Raw genomic sequence first — 18,871 nt, forward strand, 5'->3', positions numbered from 1 at the left:
GTGCCAGTAACATCAAACAAATCCGATGTTCAGTTACCTGAATGGAGAAGTTATACAGTGTTTTGTTTAAACAATTAACGAGACAGGAACTAGATGAAGTAATGGACAACAAACAAGCGGGAAATGAGAGTAAAAGGGAATGAGGTATAATTAATGATGTGGGTACTTTATTTAACACAGTGACCTCAGGTGCAAATATGTTAGATTTGGAAGTTGTAGACCAAAAGGTAAGGACCCTATCAAATCAGTTACAGCAAATTATAATTGAAATAAGAACAAACAGAGAACTGCGGGAACAGGAGTGAGCTTGACTTGCATTGTGGGAAAGGAAATTACCCTGCTGGAAGGCCATGCAAAAATCAACCAACCAAACCATAAGCAATCTAAAGGGTATAATGAAAGCGGTTATAATAAAAGGGTATGCAGTACTTATGGGGCATGAACGTTAGAGCAGATAGAGGGAAATTGAGGATGGAACATTTCCAGTGTGGCTAAATAACACTCAATTCGGAGATTTAACAACATCAAAAATAATGAAAATCCACCTGTCAGCTGAGGAGCTTGATTAAAATATGGAGAATAGTAGTAACGTGAGAAAATTTAGTACTGGGTTAGTTCTGGGAATTCCCATTGCCCGAGAAGACACAAAAGGTATGGAGATGCATCAGGTTGAAAATATTGGAATTAAAAGAGAGGAGCATGTCAGGTTTCATGATAAGTTGCCATTCTTGATAATCAAGGATGGAAATACGATTGGAACTTCACTTTCACAGTGTGAATCAAGTGATGGTATTGTAATTTGTTCATGTCCAATGTGAACCCATGTGTGTTTTATAAGCAATGTTACGGTAAGTTGTACCATGGAAACAGTAAAGGCTCCAGATTGGAGGATAGCAAATGTTGTACCGTTATTTAAGAAGGGTTGCAAGGATAACCCAGTTAATTATAGGGCAGTGAGCTTGACGTCAGTGACAGTGAAATTGTTGGAAAAGATTCTCAGAGATAGGATCGAGACACATGTGGAAGTGAATGGTCTTATTAGCAACAGACCGCATAGTTTTGTATGAGGGAGGTCATGTCTCACTAATTTGATTGAGTTTTTTGAGGAGGTGACAAAAATGATTGACGAGGGAAGGGCTGTGGATGTTGTCTACATTGACTTTCGTAAAACAATTGATAAGGTCCCTCATGGCAGTCTGGTGCAAAAGATTAGCTCACACGGGGTCAGGAGTAAACTAGCTGGATGGATCCAGAACTGGCTTGGCCATAGAATAGAGGATAGCAATGGAAGGGTGCTTTTCTGACTGGAGGTCTGTAACTAGTGGTGATCCCCAGGGATAAGTACTGGGACTTCTGTTCTTTGTAATATATATCTAAATGACTTGCAAGAAAACGTAGCGGGTCTGATTAGCAAGTTTGTGGATGATACTAAGATTGCAGGAGTTGTGGATAGTGATGAAGATTGTCAGAGAATACAACAGGATATAGATGGGCTGCAAAATTGGGCAGAGAAATGGCAGATGGAATTTAACCCGAACAAATGTGAGGTGATGCATTTTGGTCGATCCAATTCAGGTGGGAGCTATAAAATAAATGGCAGAACCATCAGGAGCATAGACACAGAGATCTGGGCGTGCAGGTCCACAGATCCTTAAAAGTGGCAGCACAGGTGGAAATGGTGGTAAAGAAAGCATATGGCATGCTTGCCTTCATAGGACAGGTATAAAAGCTCGAAAATTATGTTAGAGTTATATAGAACGTTGGTTAAGCCACATTTGGAATACTGAGTCCAATTCTGGTCACCACACTACCAGAAGGACGTGGAGGCTTTGGAGAGACTACAGAAAAGCTTTACCAGGATATGGCCTGGTATCGACGGTATTAGCTATGAGGAGAGATTGAATAAACTGAGATTGTTCTCCCTAGAGAGACAGAGGCTGAGGGGCGACCTGATAGAAGTTTATAAAATTATGAGGGGTATAGATAGGGTTAACAGTTGGGGTATAGATAGGGTGAACAGTTGGGGGCTTTTTCCCAGGGTGGAAATGACAATTGGAAGGGGGCACAAGTTCAAGGTGAGGGGGGAAAGGTTCAGTGGAGATGTGTGGGCTAAGTTTTTTTTTTACACAGAGGGTGGTAGCGGCCTGGAATGCACTGCCAAGTGAGGTGGTTGAGGCAGATTCGATAGCAACCTTTGAAACTTATCTGGGTAGGCACATGAACAGACGGGGTATAGAAGGATACTGCAGTTGGTCTAGATAGGACACGTGATCGGCGCAGGCTTGGAGGGCCGAAGGGCCTGTTCCTGTGCTGCACTGTTCTTTGAATAACTCGACAACGTGATTGCTTAATTTAATCAAGAGCTGCAAGATGCAGTGGGGGGGGAATGTTTTATGTGTTTAAGCTGTGCTTTAAATTAATGAACAGCGACGAAGGATCCTGCGCGTTTCAGCTGATTCAGGGGGGTCTCTCTAAAGGGGTATAAAAAAAGGGTCAGCTCCGTAGGAAGAACTTAGGACCAAACTTTGGAGGCAATAAGGCCTTGAGTCTGGAACTCAGTATACCAGCCGAACTTGGAAAATAGGAGACTGATCACCTCCATGTAAACGGTGGTACTGTACTATGCAAGGAGTAAGATTGTGCATATAGTTTTACACCCTTCCTAAAAATCCTGTCGCATTTTAAACATAACATTACAGAGTGGTATTTTCTCTGTCGCTATTGCATGACCAAGCACTTGACACCACATAAAGTTCTTATTTCCTGGATTAACAGTGAAACAGGTGCAACATCAGTTATGCAGCTCATGAGAACTTCAGCGCAACACGGTTCAGGCATAGACCATCCCGACGATACAGATCCTACTTTCCCCAGTACTTGTGCCAATGCCCCACAAACCGGAACTCACTTCTCCCACACCAACCTTGGAGCCATGCACCCATTCTCTTAATGTATTTGTTCTATGCCAATTTGCACGTGGCTCAGGTAATAATGCATCAATTATTACCTTTCAGGTTCTGTTTCTTAATTTGGTGCCTAGCTTCCCATTACGACTATGCAAAACTCCCTTCCTCTTCCTGCCTATGTTGTTGATACCTACATGGACCATAACTACTGGATCTGCCGCCTCCCACTGCAAGTTGCTCTCCAGCCCACAGCAAACGTCCTGAACCCTGGCACCAGGCAAGCAACATAACTGTCTGGACTGTTGCTCCTTGCTACAGAGAACACGGTTAATCCTCCTCACTATAGTGTCCCCTACCACAGCTAAGTTCTTCTGTGCTCGACCGACTTGAATGGATTCCTGTATCTCGCTGCCATGGTCAGTCAGCTCATCCACCCTGCAGCCCCCACTCTCATCCAAAAAAGTTAAAAGGACTTCAAAGGACATTCCAGTTACCTGTTAAATAATGTTTGATCTGTTGACTTTAGTTTATTTGCTACAGTAAAAATCTTAAAATATGAAATCTTAACCTTCATTTCTTTGTGTTTGGAAAATTCACTTGTTTTTTTTTTTAAAGTTATCATCTCTGATCAGGATTGTAACATTCTACTTGTTTCATCAAAACTCTTCATGACTTAGAATGCTTTTATCAAATCTCCCGTTACATTTCACTGCTCCAAAGATAATCCCAGTTTCTCCATATATCGTCATACAATTTGAATGAATCTTGAATCTACCTTCTTTGTCCGTCCTGAGGCCAGAAACAGATATAATGCTCCAGCAGGGGACCACAAGATTGATAAAAGATTTGGTATAAATTCCTTGCTTTTGTGCTCTATACCTATTTATAAAACGAAGGTTTGTGTATGACCTTTTTCTTTTTACAGCGTTCTCAATAGCCCTGCTACTTTCAAAGACACGTGTACATACATTTCCCAGGCTTGTCTATTCCTTTGCCTCTTCCCATTTGCTACCCAAATTAATCACTTCAAACTTCTCTGCATTAAATTCAAACCTGCCACGTGTTGGTCCTACTCACCAGTCTGTGTGTTCTCATGAATCTGTTACGTCTTCCTCCTTCACAACTATTGCAGGAGGGGGCCACAGACCAAATTAACAGCAACCATTCAGGGGAGAGAAAAAACCATGATTTTAAAACAAGGCTTTAAAAGAGATTTTGCCTTACCTTTAAGTGCTGGCAGTTTCTGAAGCTCTCTATTTTTAGCCAGATTGAAGCGAGATGAACTCTGGCGTCTCTCTTTCTTCACAATCTGCGGCCCTCCAGAGTATTTGATTTTATTGAGTTGGGTTTGAGGAGGAGCACTGTTACTAGGACGTTTGTTTGCAGCTGGTTGTTGTTGGACCTGGAATAAACAAAAATGTTTTCCTGTTACAGGACCATAAAAAAGGTGTGGAAACCTTATTCCGACCAGAATAAACCTTTTCCAACCAACACACCTCAGAAGGCACTGGGTAAACCAAGACTGTTCATGCATACACCATACAGATTCTGTCAGGGAACATTAGTAATGTGCTATTTATACTAGAAACAAAGTACAAAAATTCATACCAGGACAAAGTAAATCATTCATCAGATAAAAACAAGCAGCAATACTTCATAGAATCTGCAGCACAGAGACAGGCCGTTCAGCCCAAACTGGTCCCTGCCAACCAAAAAGCCCATTGAAGCTAACCCCATTTGCCTGCATTTGGCCCAAATCCCTCTCAACCTTTCCTCTCCATGTATCTATCCAAATGCCTTTTACATGTCGTCAATGTCCCTCAAACACTTCATCCAGCAACTCATTCCACATACATACCACCCTCTGTGCAAAACGTTTGGCCCTCAGGTACCCATTAATTATTTCCCTTGAATTGAGGAGAGATCAAATTGAGGTATACAAGATGCTAAAAGGTATGGATAAAGTAGACGTGGAGCAAATGCTTTCTCTTGTGGGGCATTCTAGAACGAGAAGTCAAAATCTTAGAATAAAAGGTAGAAAATTTTGAAACAGATGAGGAGAAACTACTTCTCCCAAAGGGCTGTGAATCTGTGGAACTCGCTACCCCAGAGTGCGGTGGATGCAGGGACAGTGAGTAAATTTAAGGAGGAGTTAGATGGATTTTTAATTAGTAATGGGTTGAAGGGCTATGGAGAATGGGCAGGAGAGTGGAGTTGAGGCCAGGATGGGATCAGCCATGAGCACAGTGACGTTGTTTAGGCTTGGGAGCTAAATTGCCTACTCCCGCTCCTAGGTCATGTGTTCTAGGGGTTGATGCTCTGGCTGATTTTGCAATCCAGCTCTTGGTCTGTGGCATTATATGTAACAGATGGCGAACATATCAACCATGATAGAATGGCGGAGCAGACTCAATGGGCGAAATGGCCTCATTCTGCTCCTATCGCTTGTGACCTTAACTTAAACCTATGCCCACTAGTTCTCGATTCCCCAACCCTGGGAAAAAGACGGAGTGCATTCACCCTATCCATGCCTCTTATGATCTTACACATCTCTATAAGATCATCCCTCAGCGTCCTACACTCCAAAGATAAACGTCCTCGCCGGTCCAATCTTTCCCTACAACTCAGTCCCCCGAGTCCTAGCAACATCCTTGTAAATATCTTCTGCACCCTCTCCAATTTAATAACATCTTTCCTATAGCAAGGCGACCAAAATGAAACAATGCTCCAGGTGTGGCCTCACCAACATCCTGTACAACTGTAACATATCGTCCTGACTTCAGTACTCAATGCCCGAACTGATGAAGGCCAGTAGGCCAAAAGCCTTCTCCATTGCCCTAACTAGAGCTGCAAACTTCAACAGCACAGAAAAGGCCCTTTGGCCCATTGCACCTGCACCAGTTAGAGGAAGGGTTCCATCAAAATGTACAGTGCAATGCATGTCGTCATGGATGAGCCAATTTTCTCCAAAATCTTGTAATTATGTCTTGCTGATGGTGTTGAATATTTCCGTGAGATCCATGAACTTATGGGCAGCACGTGGTTAGCACTGTGGCTTCAGAGCACCAGGGTCCCAGGTTCGATTCCCCTCTGGGTCACTGTCTGTGTGGAGTTTGCATGTTCTCCCTGTGCCTACGTGGGTTTCGTGCGGGTGCTTCGGTTTCCTGCCACAGTCCAAAGTTAGGTGCGGGTTAGGTGGATTGTCCATGATAAATTGCCCTTAGTGTCCAAAAAGGTTAGGAGGGGTTATTGGATTACGGGGATAGGGTGTCTGTGTGGGTTTCGCCCCTACAACCCAAAGATGTGCAGGGTAAGTGGATTGGCCACGCTAAATTGCCCCTTAATTGGAAAAAGTGAATTGGGTACTCTAAAACTATAATTTTTAAAAAATGAATGGCAACATATGTTCGAAGGGCCTACTCCTGCACCTATTTTCTATGTTTCCTTGTTACACAATTTCTCATCCCTTTGGATTTATTTATTTTTCAAAATCAAAGAACAACAAAGAACAAAGAACATTACAGCACAGGAACAGGCCCTTCGGCCCTCCCAGCCTGCGCCGATCCAGATCCTTTATCTAAACCTGTCTCCTATTTTCCAAGGTCTACTTCCCTCTGTTCCCCGCCCGTTCATATATCTATCTAAATGAATCTTAAATGATACTATCGTGCCCGCCTCTACCACCTCCGCTGGTAAAGCGTTCCAGGCAACCACTACCCTCTGCGTAAAAAAACTTCCCACGCACATCTCCCTTAAACTTTCCCCCGCTCACCTTGAAATCGTGCCCCTTGTAATTGACACCCCCAATCTTGGAAAAAGCTTGTTGCTATCCACCCTGTCCATACCTCTCAATTTTGTAGACCTCAGTCAGGTCCCCCCTCAACCTCCGTCTTTCCAACGAAAACAATCCTAATCTACCCAACTTTTCTTCATAGCGAGCACCCTCCATACCAGGCAACATCCTGGTGAACCTCCTCTGCACCCTCTCTAAAGCATCCACATCCTTCTGGTAATGTAGCGACCAGACTGCATGCAGTATTCCAAATGTGGCCTAAACAAAGTCCTATAGAAGTGTAACATGACCTGCCGACTCTTGTACTCAGTACCCCGTCCGATGAAGGCAAGCATGCTGTATGCCTTCTTGACCACTCTATCAACCTGCGTTGCCACCTTCAGGGTACAATGGACCTGAACTCCCAGATCTCTCTGTACATCAATTTTCCCCAGGACTTTTCCATTGATCATATAGTCCGCTCTTGAATTTGATCTTCCAAAATGCATCACCTCGCATTTGCCTGGATTGAACTCCATCTGCCATTTCTCTGCCCAACTCTCCAATCTATCTATATTTTGCTGTATTCTCTGACAGTCCTCCTCGCTATCTGCAACTCCACCAATCTTAGTATCATCTGCAAACTTGCTAATCAGACCACCTATACCTTCCTCCAAGTCAGTTATGTATATCACAAACAGCAGTGGTCCAAACACGGATCCCTGTGGAACACCACTAGTCACCCTTCTCCATTTTGAGACACTCCCTTCCACCACTACTCTCTGTCTCCTGTTGCCCAGCCAGTTCTTTATCCATCTAGCTAGTAGACCTTGAACCCCATACGACTTCACTTTTTCCATCAACGTGCCATGGGAAACTTTATCAAACGCCTTACTGAAGTCCATGTATATGACATCTACAGCCCTTCACTCATCAATTTACTTTGTCACGTCCTCAAAGAATTCTATTAGGTTTGTAAGACATGACCTTCCCTGCACAAAACCATGCTGCCTATCACTGATAATCTATTTTCTTCCAGATGTGAATAGATCCTATCCCTCAGTATCTTCTCCAATAGTTTGCCTACCACTGACGTCAAGCTCACAGGTCTATAATTCCCTGGATTATCCCTGCTACCCTTCTTAAACAAAGGGACAACATTAGCAATTCTCCAGTCCTCCGGGACCTCACCCGTGCTCAAGGATGCTGCAAAGATATCTGTTAAGGCCCCAGCTATTTCGACCCTCGCTCCCCTCAGTAACCTGGGATAGATCCCATCCGGTCCTGGGGACTTGTCCACCTTAATGTCTTTTAGAATACCCAAAACTTCCCCCTTCCGTATGACAACTTGACCTAGAGTATTTAAATATCCATCTCTAGCCTCAACATCCTTCCTGCCCCTCTCCTTGGTGAATACCGATGCAAAGTACTCATTAAGAATCTCACCCATTTCTTCTGACTCCATGCATAAATTCCCTCTTTTGTCTTTGAGTGAGCCAATCCTTTCTCTAGTTACCCTCTTGCTCCTTATATACGAATAAAAGGCTTTGGGATTTTCCTTAACCCTGTTAGCCAAATATATTTCATGACCCCTTTTAGCCCTCTTTATTGCGCGTTTGAGATTCGTCCTACTTTCCCGATATTCCTCCAAAGTTTCATCAGTTATGAGTTGCCTCGATCTTATGTATGCTTCCTTTTTCATCTTAGCTAGTCTCACAATTCCACCCATCATCCATGGTTCCCTAATCTTGCCAATTCTATCCCTCATTTTCACAGGGACATGTCTGTCCTGCACTCTAATCAACCTTTCCTTAAAAGACTCCCACATTTGAAATGTGGATTTACCCTTAAACAGCTGCTCCCAATCCACATTCCCTAGCTCCTGCCGAATTTTGTTATACTCTGCCTTTCCACAAATTAGTACTCTTCCTTTAGGACCACTCTCGTCCTTGTCCATGAGTATTCTAAAACTTACGGAATTGTGATCGCTATTCCCAAAGTAATCACCGACTGAAACTTCAACCATCTGGCCGGGATCATTCCCCAATACCAGGTCCAGTATGGCCCCTTCCCGAGTTGGACTATTTACATACTGCTCTAAAAAACTCTCCTGGATGCTCCTTACAAACTCTGCTCCATCTACACCTCCAACACTACACGAGTCCCATTCAATGTTGGGGAAGTTAAAATCTCCCATCACAACCACCCTATTGCTCCTACATTTTTCTATAATCTGTCTACATATTTGTACCTCTACTTCATACTCGCTTTTGGGAGGCCTGTAGTAAAGTCCCAACAATGTTACTGCACCCTTCCTATTTCTTAGCTCCACCCATATTGCCTCAGTGCTCAAATCCTCCATCGTGCCCTCCTTAATCACAGCTGTGATATCATCTCTGACTAGTAATACAACTCCTCCACCCCTTCTACCGCCCTCTCTATCCCTCCTGAAGCATCTATACCCTGGGATATTCAGTTGCCAGTCCTGCCCTTCCCTCAACCAAGTCTCAGTAATACCAATAGCATCATATTCCCAGGTACTAATCCAAGCCCTAAGTTCATCTGCCTTACCTGCTACACTTCTCGCATTAAAACAAATGCACGACAGACCACCTGTCCCTTTGCGTTCATCATCTCTTCCCTGTCTACTGTTCCCCTTAGTCACATGGAGTTTATTATCTAGTACCTTACTGGCTTTAGTTGCTGCCTCTTTACTGACCTCTAACTTCCTAATCTGGTTCCCATCCCCCTGCCACATTAGTTTAAAACCTCCCCAACAGTATTAGCAAAAGCACCCCCTAGGACATTGGTTCCAGTCCTGCCCAGGTGTCAACCATCCGGTTTGTAATGGTCCCATCGCCCCCAGAACCGGTTCCAATATCTCAAAATTCTGAACCCCTCCCTCCTGCACCATCTCTCAAGCCACCTATTGATTCTGACTATTCTTGAATTTCTACTCTGACTGTCCCGTGGCACTGGTAGCAATCCTGCGATTACTACCTTTGAGGTCCTTCTTTTTAACTTATCTCCTAACGCCCTAAATTCTGATTGTGGGACCTCATCCCGTTTTTTTACCTATATCGTTGGTGCCTATATGCACCATGACAACTGGCTGTTCACCCTCCCCCTTCAGTATGTCCTGCAGCCGATCTGAGACATCCGTGACCCGTGCACCCGGGAGGCAACATACTATTCGGGAGTCTCGTTTTCGACCACAGAAACGCCTGTCTACTCCCCTTACAATTGAATCCCCTATGACTATAGCCCTGCCAGTCTTTTTCCCGCCCTTCTGTGTAGCAGAATCAGCCACGGTGCCATGAGCCTGGCTACTACTGCCTTCCCCTGGTGAGTCATCTCCTCCAACAGTGTCCAAAACGGTATACCTGTTTTGGAGGGAGATGACCGCAGGGGACACCTGCACTGCCTTCCTGCTCTTTCTCTGCCTTTTGGTCACCCATTCCCTGTCTCCCTCACCAATCCTAATCTGCGGTGTGACCAACTCACTGAACGTGCTATCCACGACCTTCTCAGCATCGCGGATGCTCCAAAGTGAGTCCATCTGCAGCTCCAGAGCCGTCATGCGGTCTAATAGGCGCTGCAGCTGGACACACTTCCCGCACATGAGTTGAGAACCAGAGGACAATGATTTACGGTGAGTGGCAAAAGAAGCAACAGGGACATGAAGATTTTTTTTCTTTTTAAACGCAGCAACTGTTAAGATTGGGAATGTGTGTGTGATGGAGACAGGATTTCAATTGTGACTTCAAATGAAGAGAGAGAGAGAGAGAGAGAGAGAGAGAGAGAGAGAGAGAGAGAGAGAAGAGGAAAGGGAGAGAGAGAGAGAGAAGAGGAAAGGGAGAGAGAGAGAGAGAAGAGGAGAGAGGATGAACATTCATGAAGAGAGCCAGCAGAGACAATGGGCTGAATTGGCTCCTACTGTGCTACAACCATTCAATGATTCTCTATTTGCTCCGCATCAACAGCAATTAAACCTTTTCTGGCTTGATTTTCCTGCATCTGCAGGTTTGCTTTTTTAAAAACTTTTTAACACTGATTTTTTTGGTTGGTATTTTTCTGGCAGATGAACAGATTTCATAACTTAAATTTCCCTTCCAATCCTCAAAGCCTGAATTAATAGTTATGAAAGCTGCTAAACCCAGCAAACGTGCATTAAGAAACTATTGCATTGTAAATCTTACAATTCATTCAGACTGTGGGCGTCGTTGCCAAGGTCAGTGTTTATTATGCTTCCCTCCAAAACCAAATGGTTTGCTGGGCCATTTCTGAAGGCACTTAAGAGTCAACCCATGCTCGAGTCTGCAGTCACATATACCATACATACTTGTATGAATTTTTAGATTAAAGTTTTTAGGCATTAAGTAATGGGTCACTAATGCACAAGTAATATTTTTGATGGATGGATTGAACTGTTATAACTTATCATAAAGTTGGTGTCAATCTTTTGAGTTGCACAAATACTATAAACAGAAAGAGAACAAGCAGGAAAACAACACTTTATTGTGTGTGGAAAAAGAAAAAGAAAGGGGAGATTTTTTTTTTTTTAAACCACACATTACATGAAGGAGTAAGTGGAAGATGGAATGCCTGTCACCCTTTGAGAAAAGGAAACAGGAAGTGTCAACAACCTGCCCGCTCTTCCTGAAGTCCCTTCCCTCCTGGATCATTCAAGGATGCTGAGAGATTCCATTGTAAAAACAAGGGCTAATTAACTCAATTTAAATTCCCCAGCTGCCGAGATGGGATTTGTTACTGTACCCCTAACTGCAACACAACATAAATAAAAATCCAGTTCTGATGAATGGCCATCAACCTGAAATGTTAACTGAATCTCTCCATGATGTTGCCAGACCTGATTTTAGTTTCTCTGTTGTTTGGCCTTTCACACCTTTTGTTCTCTCTGGGGACTGCCATGAGCACTCTTTCCCCTTGGTTTGGGTGGCTATTGTCACTCTTTCCCCTTGGTTTGGGTGGCTATTGTCACTCTTTTCCCTTGGTTTCTGTGGCTATGACTCATCTTTCATTCCCTCACCTACAGTATAAACATCTTCCACTTTCTACGTCTTTTAGCTTTGACAAAGGGTCATCTGAACTTGAAACGTTAACTTTTTTCTCTCCTTACAGATGCTGTCAGACCTGCTGAGATTTTCCAGCATTTTCTCTTTTGCTGCCAAACCTGCTGCGTGTTTCTACCATTTTCTGCTTTTATTTCAGATTTCCAGCATCCTCATATTTTGCTTTTGTAACAGATAATGATGCAATTTTTTCTAAGAACCTCTCATTTTAGACTCGACAAGTCAGGCTTTAGAAGTTAAAGTCTGTGGTTTAATAGTTTAGAAATATACAGAATGCAAACGTCTTTTAAAAATGGTCACAGTAGTACCTTGCAAATAAGTGATTGGTTAATTTTACAGATTAGATGGTGTGAATTGAGTGTCTCTGCACCAACAACCCATGCTGACAGCACTAAATTTTGCCAAAGATGGCAACTAATAGTAATTTGGATAGGATTGAGCCAATGGGACAACAGGATCAAGATGCAATGCGATTTTTAAAATTAGGGATTTTTCAAAGCATGGTGGCACAGTGGTTAACACTGCTGCCTCACAGCTCCAGGGACCCGGGTTCAATTCCATCCTCAAGTGATTGTTTTTGTGGAGTTTGTAATTTCTTCCCCGTGTCTGCAGGAGTTTCCTCGGGTGCTCCGGTTTCCTCCCACAGTCCAAAGATGTGCAGGTTCAGGGGCCATGATCAATTGTCCCTTAGTGTCCAAATGTGTAGGCTAGGTGGGGTTACTGGGTTAAGGGGATAGGGTGGGGGCTTGACCCCAGGTAGGGCACCCTTTCAGAATCAATGGGCCGAATGGCCTTCTTCACTGTAGTGATTCTATGATTAAGAGGGAAAGACTATTCCTTCTGATTGGGAACTCACTAACCAGCAACCATCATTTTAAAATGACCATGAAAATTCACAGAATTGTTATGGTGCGGGAGGCCATTTGGCCCTTTGTGCCTGCACCTGGTCTCCAAACATGGTCTAAAAATCGATAAAGAGATGGTAACAGAAAGGCTGGCTGTGAATAAAGTTGATAATGACTAGGAACAGATTCAGATGAATTTGAGAATACGGAGGGTGGAAATTGCAATCTGGATAAGTGCGAGGTGATGCACTTGTGCATGTCAAACAAGGAAAGGGAATACACGATAAACAGCAGGACCGTGGGAAGCACCGAGGACCTTGGCGTGCATGTACACTAGTCCCTTAAGAGCAGGTGGATATAGTGATTAAGACATATGATATACTTACTCATTGCCTCATTAAGCTTGTTGAATTTCATTATAATGGACCAATTTGGTTTAGGGGTCTCTCTTTTCCAACAAATTGACATCAAAATTTTATTGAGTATAGAAAAGCACCTCCTCGATTTGCTCCAATTCAATTATTAAGCATTAAGACAACTGAACAGGTTTAATTAATAAGCACAACAAAAATGCTGTAAAAGCCAGATTTTATGTGGATGCCAAGCAAATTAGGTCAATAAAGATCAATGGGATAATCTTTCCCCAGTTAGAGCCATGCCTGACAACAGGAATCAGGCCATGGTTATGGACCGTCAATTACTACATCAGCGCAGGAATTCCCCAGGTGAATCACCTTCAATCCAGCAATCACCTTCAACTGTTTCCATCACTAACCGACAGTGGAGCTGTTTGCTGATAATTCAAAGCATTCAGCTCAATTCACAACTTTTCTGATAACAAAGCAGTCCATGCTTGTCTAAAACAGTATTTGAACAAGATCCATACCGGGATGACAACTGGCAGTTAGCATCCACAACATAACTACCAGATAAAGACTCTAACCAACAAAACAAAAATGCACAATCAGTACCCTGACCTTCAAAACCGCCACATTTGAAAGTTGCCCCATCCTGTAACTTAACAAGCCATGTGAATACCATGCTACACAGTGGGGTGGGGCAAGGTCTAGATGCTCTGCAAAAGTGGCATATTTCCTGACTCCTCAAAGCTTCTCTACTAAGGTTGAGCTGCAGGACAAGAGCAAGAACAAAGTAGTTCACTCAATGAGCACCCCAGCAAATTGGGTTGATTTTCCATATCCTACACTGTGACGCTATGGTTGAAATATGTCCTATCCACGACATGCACCAAGCTTATAATGATAGTACCTCCCAGGCTCCCACAGTTACACAGTCATTTCATGGTTTCTCTCCAAGTCATGTAGAATTATATATCAAATCTTTTTGTGGGATGTGGTGGCGATGGGTGAATAGGAATGAAGGACGGTTCTGCAAAACAACACAAGGCAAATGCCAAGAGACTATTCGCCTTGGCTGGAATTACTATTCCAGACCAGACCCCAACAGTGGCTATGACACTGGACAATGGGGCTGGTTTAGCTCAGTGGGCATGACAGCTGGTTTGTGATGCAGAACAAGGCCAGCAGCGCGGGTTCAATTCCCATAACCAGCTGAAAATTCAGAATTCTCCCTCTGTGTACCTGAACAGGTATGTGGCGACTAGGGCTTTTCACAGTAACTTCATTGCAGTGTGAATGAAGCCTACTTGTGACAATAAAGATTATTATTAGAAACCCCAGTATTTAATTTTAATTTTGTATGACTGAGGAAAGGATACCTTGCGCTCCAGGAGTGATTTCATGAAGAAACAATGGTGAAATGAATGGTATATTAAAACAAACTTTATTCCGAACACAGTATAAAATATTTTTAACATCACACCAGAAAATGACCTACAGTTACCCCTTAAACAATGTTAATCAATGCAGTGGCACAATAACCCTGAACTGCTAGCTTTATTCCCAAACAAAAACAAAATTTAATACTCAGGGATACCTGCTTTACAAAGATGTTCTTTGGAAAGAGAGATCATTTGACACTGCTTTAAAGAAAAGACCTGAAACACGTCAAAACCATGCAGAAATTTTGGTTGTATTCCTCCGGAAGTGGCTTCTCAACTTGTTTCAGCCCACCTCCTAATCAGACAAGTCTGAACTGCTTGGAAAGACTGCTAGTCTGTCTACAGACACATCTTTAACGGAACTGCAGTGAGAGCAAAACGCTTGACTTCTGCTCACAGCTCCATCCAACTCTAACTTCATCCAATATAAAAGCAAATTACTGCGGGGGCTGGAATCGGAAACAACAGAAAATACTGGACAATCTCAGCAGGTCTGACAGCTTTTGACAAAGTCATCCAGACTCAAAACGTTACTTCCCTTTTCTCTCTGCAGATGCTGTCAGGCCTGAGATTGTCCAGTATTTTCTATTTTTCCATTCAACTCTCAACTGAAACTCTGCTTTTCCACAAAATGCCTGGTACCTTAGCTCCATCCAATAACTACATCATCTTACCAAGCTGAAATCTAATTAACTCCACAACGAACTCTCTTTAATCCAAACAAAACTGTATTAGTCCAAGCTTTTTACGATGCCCTAATTGCACCTCTGATCCCTAAAGAATATTTGCCGTTTCAACCAGGATTCTTTTAGAACACAACAGCTGCAGTCATACACAGGCGTTTCACCCTTGCTGCACCAAATAGCTGGGGCTGTTTAGCACACTGGGCTAAATCGCTGGCTTTGAAAGCAGACCAAGCAGGCCAGCAGCACGGTTCGATTCCCGTAACAGCCTCCCCGAACAGGCGCCGGAATGTGGCGACTAGGGGCTTTTCACAGTAACTTCATTCAAGTCTACTCGTGACAATAAGCGATTTTCATTTTCATTCATTCAAATACCTATAATACAATGTATCCGGAATTCCTACATTCATCACACTGGAGAGCCTGGAACTAGGGAGCATGGATAAGAGGTCATCTATTTTAAGACTGGGGTGAGAAGATATTTCCTTAATTGGAGGATTGTTAATCTTCAGAATTTAACAGAATTGTTAGTGAAGGAGGCCATTCGGCCCATTGGGTCCAGATCGGCTCTACAAATGAGCATTATGACTTAATGCCATTGTCTTGCCTTTTCCCCATATCTCTGCACATACCCTCTTGAATATATTGATGGAACCTGCCTCCACCATAATTCCAGGCAGTTAATTCCGGACTTGAACCACTCACTCAAAGTGGTATCATATTTACTTTGGCAAATCACAAAATCTGTACCCTCTTGCTCTTGATCCCTTCAAGAATAGGAACAGTTTCCCCTGATGTACTCTGTTGATCAGAAGGCAGATGCCACATTAGAGACCATGTCCAATGCTGAGACTGATGGCTCTTGGACTCCAAGGGATATGGGGATCCTTTAAACCCAAGGGATGCAAAGAAGCAGTACAGAAAGGAGTAGCAATAAACATTTTTTTAGATTGGCGAAGAGAGATATTTCTGATTAAGGTCACTGCTTTATATTAGATAGATATATTATACAAGTCAAAGACACTTTTCAATGTGTTATAAATATATTTCATCACGGGCAATGTGTGTATTTATTGGCGTCACGGTAACACAGTGGTTAGCACTGCAGTCTCCCAGTGCTGAGGTCCTGGGTTCGACCCCGGCCCCGGGTCACTGTCCATGTGGAGTTTGCACATTCTCCTCGTGTCTGCGCGGGTCTCACCCCCACAATCTAAAAAGATGTGCAGAGTAGGTGGATTGGCCACACTAAAATTGCCCCTTAATTATAAAAAGATAATTCGGTACTCTAAATGTATTTTTTTTTAATGTATTTGTTAACCAGAGTGTGCATGTCAATTTTAAATAACCTTGCAGCAATGACATGTACACTCACATACACACACATGCACACACACACAGGAAAATGTAATTTAACTCGGTCTGTTTCAGAGAAGGCCTGTTGTTTCATAGTTGCCGTGTTATGTTGTCTGAAGTGAAGGCTTTGAAATGGCAAAAATATCTCAGCAGCAATGTTGGTCCTGTAGAGAAGATCGAGGTTTTTTGTTTCTCATTCAAGATAGTGTGTGTGAGACCCTTTAACCGCCTGATTGATTGCAGCAGTCCAATGGCTTTGTTCGTCTCTTGGTCCCTCCCTGGAGATGTCTCTTTCAAGTCAGTTTAAAATTTTGTTAATATCTGTTCGCAGGGAACAAAGATGGCTGCTGTATCATGAGTCATGGTGCAAATAAAAGTATTGCAGTAACCCTATTAGACAGTTCGATTCATCTCCCACTTGTGATTTCAATGCACTGAAACGTTTTGGTCCTTGAAATGGAAAATATACCTTTTTTAACAATGAATGTATCAGTGGAGTTTTGATTATCTCCTGGTTTGACAAACATGAGTCAATATCAGATGAAAGATTGTCTTTGTTCTCTCAAAAAATAATCAGTCTGATGCACAAATCTATTGGGTTGCTCTCAGAGCCAACTTGATATTCCACCTTTTAATGTGTAATTTTTAAAAAACTACTTTTAAGAGTTATATTATCATGCAAGCACAGCTGTGACTAATATACATATTACATTGGTGACCTTGCCCTTGGGTATATAGGACAAAAATGACAAACCTTCAGAGGACGTGAACATTGAAATACATTGAACAGCAAAGAAAATGGCAGTAGACTGGAGGATAAACAAATGGCAGATGAAAGCAAGTGTGATGTGATGTATTTAGCTGGGGAGAATAGAGGCGAAGCAATAGAAGTTAATTGATACGCAGGAAATGATATGCAGGAACAGAAACTTAGGGGTGTATGTATATAAAAGGTGATAGGGAAAGTTGAAAATACTTTTTAAAATATGGGATCTTTGGCTCAAAAGAGATATAAAACTACTGGTTAGTCAGTTAAAGACCCTGTGGTCCATACAGCCAGTCGCACAGAACTGTGAGGGCTCATAGGTAGATAAGGTGGTTAAGATATTTGGGATACTTGCCTTTATTAACCAAGGCATTGAATATAAAAGCAGGAGGTCAATGATGGAGCTGTATAAAATGCTGTTTAGGCCCCAGCTGGAGTACTAAGTGCAGTTTTGGTCTCCACATTACAGAAAGGAAGCAATTACACTGGAGAGGGTGCAGACGGGTTCACCAGGATGTTGTCTGGGCTCAAGTGTTTCAGCTATTTACAGGTTTGCTGAAGACACGACTGTAGTGGGTCATATCTTGAACAACGATGAGTCAGAACACAGGAGGGAGATAGAGAACCTAGCGGAGTGGTGTAACAACAACAATCTCTCCCTGATGTCAGCAAAACGAAAGAGCTGGTCATTGACTTCAGGAAGCAAAGTATTGTACACACCCCTGTCTGCAACAACGGGGCTGAGGTGGAGATGGTTGACAGCTTCAAATTCATAGCTGTGCACGTCACCAAAAATCTGTCCTGGTCACCCACCTGGACGCTACGACCAAGAAAGCACAAGAGCGCCTATACTTTCTCAGGAAACTAAGGAAATTCGGAATGTCCATATTGACTCTTGCCAACTTTTACAGATGCACCATAGAAAGGATCCTATCTGGCTGCATCATAGCCTGGTATGGCAACTGCTCGGCCCAAGACCGTAAGAAACTACAGAGAGTTGCGAACACTATCCAAGCCATCACACAAACCCGCCACCAATTCATTGGCTCTGTCTACACCTCCCGCTGCCTTGGGAAAGCGGTCAGTATAATCAAAGTCCCCCCCCCCCACCACCACCACCACCACCACACCCAACCCGGCTTACTCACTCTTCCAGCTTCTTCCTTTGGGCAGGAGATACAAAGTCTGAGAACACTCACTAACAGATTCAATACAGCTTCTTCCCCGCTGATACCAGACTCGTAAAGGACCCTCTTATGGACTGATCTGATCTCTTCATACATCTTCTCTACCGAAAAGTACTACACTCCTGTATGCTTCAGCCGATGCTTGGGTCTATGTATTATATTGTGTATTTTATGTTTGCACGATTATGTATTTTCTTTCATGTACGGAATGATCTGTCTTAGCTGCACACAGAACAATACTTATCACTGCACCTCGGTACACATGACAATGAACCCATCCAATCCTATGAAGGGAGATACAGGATAGGTGGGGTTGCTTCCTCAGAGCAGAGAAAGCAGATTGGGGGGGGGGGCTGATTGAGGTGCATAAGATTGAAGGGTATGGAACAGGACGAGTAGGAAGCAGCTGTACTCCTGATTTGCAGGGTCAATAAAGAGGCGGCATAAATTTAAGGTAAGGGGCAG

General features: G+C 43.1%; 1 protein-coding gene across 3 annotated transcripts in view; it reads right to left on the reverse strand.

The window, feature by feature from the left end:
- LOC119966971 (serine/threonine-protein phosphatase 2A 56 kDa regulatory subunit delta isoform) overlaps window positions 1-18,871 on the reverse strand; it is a 233,781-nt gene that overhangs the window by 151,448 nt on the left and 63,462 nt on the right. For all 3 annotated transcript variants that reach the window (XR_005460886.1, XM_038798936.1, XM_038798937.1), the window contains exon 3: window positions 4,131-4,308. Coding sequence is in view for 2 of the 3 variants with exons in the window: in XM_038798936.1 (XP_038654864.1) it covers window positions 4,131-4,308 (178 nt within the window). In the remaining variant the exon portion in view is untranslated. The remainder of the gene's footprint in view (window positions 1-4,130; window positions 4,309-18,871) is intronic.

Source organism: Scyliorhinus canicula, chromosome 6 (genome assembly GCF_902713615.1).
Source record: "Scyliorhinus canicula chromosome 6, sScyCan1.1, whole genome shotgun sequence".
In the NCBI taxonomy this organism is placed as follows: Eukaryota; Metazoa; Chordata; class Chondrichthyes; order Carcharhiniformes; family Scyliorhinidae; genus Scyliorhinus; species Scyliorhinus canicula.